General features: G+C 35.7%; 1 protein-coding gene across 1 annotated transcript; it reads left to right on the forward strand.

Annotated features, from left to right (window-relative positions):
• The first annotated feature begins 1,368 nt into the window (after positions 1-1,368).
• On the forward strand, positions 1,369-2,897 carry LOC145103508 (phospholipase A1-II 1-like). The gene is made up of 2 exons (XM_079040892.1): positions 1,369-1,960; positions 2,054-2,897. The coding sequence occupies exons 1-2, from the start codon at positions 1,373-1,375 to the stop codon at positions 2,660-2,662; spliced, it is 1,197 nt and encodes a 398-aa protein (XP_078897018.1). The 5' UTR covers positions 1,369-1,372; the 3' UTR covers positions 2,663-2,897.
• The last annotated feature ends 5,263 nt before the right edge of the window (positions 2,898-8,160 follow it).

Consider the following 8,160-nt stretch of genomic DNA (forward strand, 5'->3'; position numbering starts at 1 on the left):
ACTTCTAATATGCTTGCTTTTTTGTATATAAATTGTTTTATTTTATACTCTCAACTGTTTACTATTTGAATAGATGATTTTATAAAGTACGAAGTACTCTATTAATGATATAACTAAAAACTTATAATTATAAAAAAAAATTATGTAAAATAAAGAAGAGATGTAAATTATTAAAAAAAGATACGAAAGATTATGAAAGATGAGGTAGAGAGAGGAAATGTTGGTGCATAGACATGACTGATACTCATTGAAAAAGAAAAAATAGAATAGCTATCATCATTCACTTAAATCTACTCTAAAAGCTATGAAAAATTATAAGTTAAGTTGGTACAATATATTTATATTCTTTTAAAAAAAACCACATTATTATATTTGTTCAACCCCTCTCCCTTCCTCCTAAATCTTAATTATCGAAAACAATCTATTTCCTGAAATGAAAGTATATATCAAAACTTTTCTCGTATGTTACAAAATTATTATATCTTATTATTTATGTTATAATTACTTAATACTTAGGTGGTATGACATATTTAGACGGTTTATAGAATAATAATGACAAGTAACACAATATACAAAACTAAACGTAGAACTATAGATTTTTTTAATTTTATTTTTTGCAATATGACAACATAAATAATGTTATATAAATTTCTATATATAAAGTTTTAGTCTAATTTGTACGAACATCAAAATCTATAAAAATCGAACTGAAATGAAATGACTGAAACCGAACAAAAATGTGAATTTGAAAAAAAAAAAAAAAAAAAAACACACGGAAAAGACTACTAGGCCAAATTGGTCAAGAATAAAACCAAATTGAAAAAAAAAAAAGACGAGTCGAAAAAAAAAAAAAAGAATGGATCAAAAAGACCGGTATAAAAAAAGAGTGGTCGAGACCTCTCAAAATAGGTCAAAAGCAAATTATTCGTCCTTCGGAAAAACGTTAATTAATCTAAAGAATGAAGCTATTTGTCGACCGCTGCATCGCACGGGTTCGCTGCTAGTGTGTATATATATATATATATATATATATATATATATATATATATATATATATATATATATATATATATATATATATATATATATATATATATAACCAAATATTCACAAACTCGTATCAAAATTTTAACTTAACGACCGAAACTGCAAATTCTACCAAATCACAAGGACAATTTTTGTAATTTACTGTTATAAATATGGCAAAGATTATTAGTTAAGGGAACACGTATATATGTAGTTATGTACTTACATTTCTTCACGTTCATAAACATAACAAACAACTATTCCCTCTTCACGTTTCATATGTCATGCATTTTGGTCTATAAATACGGCTTGAAACCAATGAAATTAGTTGCAGATTCAAAAAGAAATGGGTGGAATCGCTAATAATTGGAAAATCTATAATGGAGTCACCCACTGGCTAGGATTATTAGACTCTCCCCCAAGCGACTTCCGCACCTACATCAACCACTACGGTGAAATGGCTGAAGCCACTTACGATGCTTACATTAAGACACCGGTCTCAAAAAACGCAGGAAACTGTCGTTTCTCACGCAAAAATCTGTTCGACCGATGTGGGATTCTTCGTGGGCGCCCGTTGAACCAGTATAAAGTGACCAAGTACATATACGCCACATCTGCTGTCCCAGTTCCTGGTGCATTTGTCACGTCTTCGTCAACACAGGCTTGGAGCAAAAAGTCAAACTGGATAGGGTTTATCGCAGTGGCTACTGATGAAGGGAAGAAGGTGTTGGGAAGGCGAGATATTATGATTGTTTGGAGAGGGACAGTCAACCCTTCGGATATGGTTCATGATGCTGAGTTAGTGAAGGTTTCCGCTAAAAAAATATTTGGTGAAATGCATCTAGATAACCCGAAAGTACACATGGGCTGGTACTCCATCTACACTACTTCGGATCCGAATACACGTTACAATCAAACTAGTGCTAGAGACCAGGTAATGTATAATCCCCAAGAGTCATTAATTATTTATTTTACATGTTCAGTATCATATCATTCGTGAAAAAGAAATTCATTTTGTTATGTTTAGGCGTTGGCTGAGGTGAAGAAACTAGTGGATGAATACAGGGAGGAGGAAACTAGCCTCACCATTACTGGGCACAGCATGGGTGCAGCAGTAGGGACACTAAACGCTATTGACATAGTCTTTAATGGAATCAACAAGCAAGCAGTTGTGCCACCGAGGGCCTGCCTTGTAACCATGTTCGCTTTCGCCTGCCCAAAAGTAGGAGATGCCAACTTTCAAAAAGTATTCAATTCACAGACTAATCTTCATTGCCTACGCATTAATAATGCGCTAGATATAGTTCCCAAGTATCCTATGGTAGGGTATTCGGATGTTGGGCACGAGTTGGGGATTGATACCACAAAGTCTACTTACTTGAAGACTGTTGGGGATCCCGTGAGTTGGCATAGCATGGAGGGTTATATGCATGGTGTTGCAGGAACACAAGGTATTAAGGGAGGGTTTAAGCTGGAGATTAATCGTGATCTCTCTCTTATAAACAAGTATTCAGGTACTTTAAAGGATGAATATGGTATACCTAGTAGTTGGTGGACTGAGAAGCATAATGGAATGGTTCAAAATGATAACGGAAATTGGGAATTGAACGATCGTGAAGTAGATGACGATCAGTGAGACCGATGGCAGAATTTTATTCAATCCTATTATATGGACGTGTGTTGGGTTTGTTTGAAATTGTCCTTTACTTGTTTTTATGTTGTGCGTACTTATAATGTGTTTCTTGTTGTCGTATTTATGAGATGAATTGTATCGATGTTGGTTAATGGACTATGGGTGAAACTTAAACTATTACACTTTATGAGTATCTCATCTTCCCCATATCCGGTGATATTTTATTTATAACAATAATATTTTAATGTTTGTAGTTACTGACTTAATACATAAATAAATATATAGTGTACTATTCGTTAGTATAGCTTCTATACATCATAGAATGCTTGTACGTAGTACTAATAGGCTGTGACGAAAATTGTACCACTATGTATGTCATTTATATAGTAAATATGTATGATTACATATGTAAATGAACTGAACATTCACCAAACTGTTCATAAACCATTCGGCAGGAAGTTCATTTATGTTCACTTATTTAATAAATGAACATGAACACAATTTCTTGTTCATTTAGTTAAACGAGCAAACATGAACAATGGTCCCTTTCGTTCGATTATGTTCATGAACGTTCATTTATGTTGTTCGTTTACGTTTGTTTATATTCGTTTATATAATTTCCATTTACGTTCATATATGCTTAATTTTGTTTGATTACAATTATATATTATATGTTCATTTATGTTCATATAGTTTCAATTATGTTTGTTTATCTTTGTTCACGTTTGTTTATGTTCGTTTAGCATGTTCATGAACATAAACGAACGAATATGAACAATGTAATTTCTTAAACGAACGAACATGAACAAATAAAACTCGTTCATTTATCTGTTAGTGTTCGTTTATTTGTTTGGCTAACTTAAATGAACGAATATGAACAAGCCTCCGTTCGTGTTCGTTCGATTCGTTTACAGCCTTATGTATGATTATTAATTTTGTGTACAAACCTTTTAGGAATTTTAACTAATGAATTCGTTTGATTCTAACTATCTAGTTACTACGAAGAAGTGTCTTACACTCTTTGGTTTTGACTATGGAGCCAATAGTGTATGATCTTTATCGAGCTAGTTGCATGAGTGTGGTCCACTACTAGAAAACATACTCTTTAATACTTACAACATATTACGTAGGTAATCTGTAGGAAAAACATGTTACCTACAAATTGCCTACGGAAACAGCTCCGTAGGAATACAGCTCGTGGGTAATTGGTTGTAACGGATTAACTACGGAATTTCCTACGGACTCCCTACGAAAATTTTCGTCAGTAATTTACCTACATATTGCCCACAGCTACATTTAACTACAAATCACCTACGGAACTTGCTTTACTACAGATTGCTTAAGGATTTTTTATCCACAGATTACCTACAGAATATTAGCTATAGATTCCCTACAAAAATATTACCTACCGATTTCCTACGACTTTTGCCAATTTGTTGTGACGAATTTATCTGTCGCAAATCCATCACTAAAATGATTTTAGTTTTTCTTTAAATGAATTAATTCCAAGTTTTTGCAGCCCAAAATGAAGAAAAGAACCCTGTAAATTAGACATAAAATTACATTCAAATTCAATGAAAAAAGTAAATTTTCTAATACATTATAAATTGTCTAACATACAATAATATTCAATTTCAACCACAAAACCAATAAACATTAACACACAAATGGTCCATTACATTTAAAGTGTCTAATACAATTACATAAAACATGTATTACATGTTTAACAAAGTGTTTAAAAGAAAAAACTAACAATCATTCTATGGATTACCGGATGGGTTTATTTAATTGTCTCATTATGTCACACCCCCAAACCTGAATGGCGGAAACGTTCGGGGGCGGATGACTTCATGTGGTAACGTAACAAATGAATACATAGTAAAGAAAGCAATACAACCATCATATATATAATTGAAAGTTTACATTTGTCAAAGTTACATGTTCAAAACCAATTACAATATGATGTCAAAATATGAGATTTAACTGGCGCCGCAGCATCCCTTCATCAAAAGCATAATGATACCTGAAATTACTGATTCCCTGGGACATACAAATAATTTTGAAAGAGTAGATCAGCATTTAAGCTGGTGAGTTTCATAAGTATTTAAATGAAAATGTTTGTATGAAATGAAATGTTTTGACCTTGTTTGTTTGTGTTTAGAAAATCCTATATTTTCTACTAGTATAAAAGTAGTCTTCACTCGAGACCAAAGTTTGTTTCAGAAATGTATGTAAGCGTATAAATAACCAATATGTTTGAAAACCCCGTAACTCAATGTATTTTTAATACCTCATGTGAGTTTTATAACCATACTATTGACTCGGAATGCCTATACACAACGTTCTTCAGGCGTTGGAATGTTATGACGTTTGTCACACCAAATGGTGGACTGTAGCTAACAGTCAAGGCACGGGTTGTCAAGCCCGTATAGATCTATACACAAACACCATGCTCCCCCTCCAAGGGATTCTGGTATATAATACAGGACTTGAAATGTGTACTCAAACGTACGTGAAGTTAATGTCTCACAAAACCGTGGTATAAAAACAGATTTACGTGTTAAAATGTTCGTTTGTTCTTGTATATGAAAGTGATTTCTTGAAAATCGTGTTTCTAGTATGTAAAAGTTAGCAATATCCTCGTAAAACTATACCTATTATAGTTTTCTAAAAGTGTGCCTCGTTTGTTTTAGAATATCTAGAAAAAGGAATCACTTGTTATGAAAGCATAGATTTTTGTAAAGCCTAAGATAGACACATATACATTAAATCTAGGAAAATGTTCGGTTTATACATGCATTCCAACAATTTATAGTTTTTAAAGATAGAATACTATTGAAATATGTTTTGTACACGGGAGTTCCCTATAAAGTTTATAAATCACATATGATTCTACTTAATAAAAGTGTATAATAATCTTTATATATAACATCCGATAGTAGTCGTGTGTTTTACTTGTATTTCCCCCCCTTAGAAAGCAAATAAAAGCATTTACAATATTTAAAAAGGGTTAATCAAGGGGTATGAACTCACTTGAAAGTTTGAAGATAGCGAGATGGAAAACCAGGCAGAGTTTCATCTCGGGAAGCGGATTTTTCTCGGGATCCTCGGGAATCTCGGGAGTAAAATCGACCTTCAGGACTTGAGCAAAATGACCAGGGCTTCGGGGTAGTGCGGGCACGGAAAACGAGGCAAAACGCAATAAAAGTGAGAGAGAATGAGCAATTTTTCCGAGAACCCTCGCATCTCTATTTATAGGAGGCTGGAACCGCCTCGGTACGCGGGGCGTACGCTCGTACGCGGGGCGTACGCGTACGTCATGCATGACCGAGTCCTCGACTGCCTCGGACTTCGGATAGGACAGGCTAGGCTTCGTATAGACCGAGACGTGGACGATCCCAAGCCTTGGCCTTGAGTACGCGGGGCGTACGAGGGTACGCAGGGCATACTCCCACCCTATTTGCTGACTCCTTCGGATAATACCAAGAGTTTATAAATAAATTTATATATAATTTATTTAATAAACTTCTAAAATTCATATCTTCTTCATACGAATTCCGTTTTCGATGGTCTTTATATCCACGCGTAGGTGAGACTACGCTCTACAACTTTCGTTTAGACTCCGTCGGCAAATTCCAAAATTATTTTTATTATTTATTTATTAAAATGACGTGATTAAGGAAATTCTTCTAAAATTCATAACTTCTTTATCTGACGTCGGTTTTTGCCAGACTTTTTACCGCTGAAATACCATTGCCGAGAATTTCGATTCTCGTTTAGGTCATTCCGGCCAAAAGTCGTTCGATCTTCGATTCGAGTTTTTAGCTGTCTGTTGCTAAGCTGAACTTGGAAAAAATCTTAACTTTAGTATACGAAGCCGGATTTGGGCATCCTTTTTACGTACGATCCCGGTTTAATGATATTAAACATAGTAGGAATTTAAATAGATACTTTTTGGGCATTTTATTATCAAAGTTAATTTTATTAACTCCAAGGTGTTTACAATACTTGACTTTTTAGGTCATTACAAAGAGTTGAAATATCGGGTTGTCACATCATCCCCCCGTTAGAGGGAATTTCGTCCTGAAATTTAAAGTAGTAAAGATACTAGTGAACATGAAAGAGATGAGGGTACTTTTGTTTCATCTGATCTTCGCGTTCCCATGTGAATTCAGGTCCCCGCTTGGGGTTCCAGCGAACCTTCACGATGGGTATGCGACTTTGTTTTGTTTGTTTGACCTCTCAGTCCATGATTTCTACTGGTTCTTCCACAAAGTTAAGGCTCTCGTTGATCTCGATCTCGTCGAGTGGAATAACAAGAGTCTCATCGGACAGACACTTTTTCAAGTTTGAGACGTGGAAGGTTGGATGTATGTTACTAAGTTCACGTGGTAGGTTAAGCTTGTAAGCCACAGGGCCGATTCTGGCAAGAATCTCGAAAGGCCCTATGTATCTTGGATTTAGTTTCCCATGCTTTCCAAAGTGTATTAAACCCTTCCACGGTGAGACCTTTAATAAAACGTGGTCTCCTACCTGGAATTCCAAAGGTTTCCTCCTTTGGTCAGCGTAGCTTTTCTGTTGGTCTCTAGAGGCTTTCAATCGTTCATGAATCTGAACGATCTTCTCTGTCGTTTCTCGTATGATTTCCGGACCGGTAAGAGTGCTTTCAGGAACTCTTCCTTTAGCTAACTGGGTATCGCCAACTTCAGCCCAACACAGAGGGGATCTGCACTTTCGACCATAGAGGGCTTCAAACGGAGCAGCCTTTATGCTTGTATGATAACTATTGTTGTATGAAAATTCGACAAGGGGTAAATGGATATCCCATGCCTTTCCAAAGTCAATCACACAGGCTCTCAGCATATCTTCTAATGTTTGTATCGTTCTCTCACTTTGCCCGTCTGTTTGTGGGTGGTAGGCTGTACTCATGTCTAGCCTAGTCCCCAGGGAACTTTGTAGTGACTGCCAGAATCTTGAAGTGAATCTACTATCTCTATCGGAGATAATGGATATCGGAACACCATGCAGTCGCACTACTTCCCTTAAGTAAGTTCTTGTAAGCTTTTCCATTTTGTCAGTCTCCTTGATGGGTAGGAAATGTGCGGATTTGGTCAATCTGTCGACGATGACCCATATAGTATCGAGTCCACTCGTCGTCTTGGGTAAATTGGTTATGAAGTCCATAGTAATCCGCTCCCATTTCCATTATGGTATCTCCGGTTGTTGTAGTAATCCTGACGGTTTTTGATATTCGACCTTAACCTTAGCGCAAGTAAGGCATTTACTTACGAAGGTAGAAATTTCTGCTTTCATGTTAGGCCACCAGTACAGTTTCTTAAGATCCAGATACATTTTATCTGAACCTGGGTGAACGGAATATCTTGAGTTGTGTGCCTCGGTCATGACTACGTCTCTGAAACCACCATGTTTCGGTGTCCAGATTCGGTCCATGAGATAATAGGCTCTGCCACCCTTGACTTCTAGATTCTTTTCCATTCCTC

Source organism: Lactuca serriola, chromosome 1, assembly GCF_051521515.1.
Source record: "Lactuca serriola cultivar US96UC23 chromosome 1, Lser_US96UC23_V15, whole genome shotgun sequence".
Lineage (NCBI taxonomy): Eukaryota > Viridiplantae > Streptophyta > Magnoliopsida > Asterales > Asteraceae > Lactuca > Lactuca serriola.

What these genes read in the sequence shown, in the direction of transcription:
- LOC145103508 (XM_079040892.1), top strand. Translation starts at nt 1,373, where the DNA reads ATGGGTGGAATCGCTAATAATTGGAAAATCTATAATGGAGTCACCCAC. An exon ending in AAACTAGTGCTAGAGACCAG is followed by an intron (nt 1,961 to 2,053) that starts GTAATGTATAAT and finishes TGTTATGTTTAG; the next exon opens with GCGTTGGCTGAGGTGAAGAA.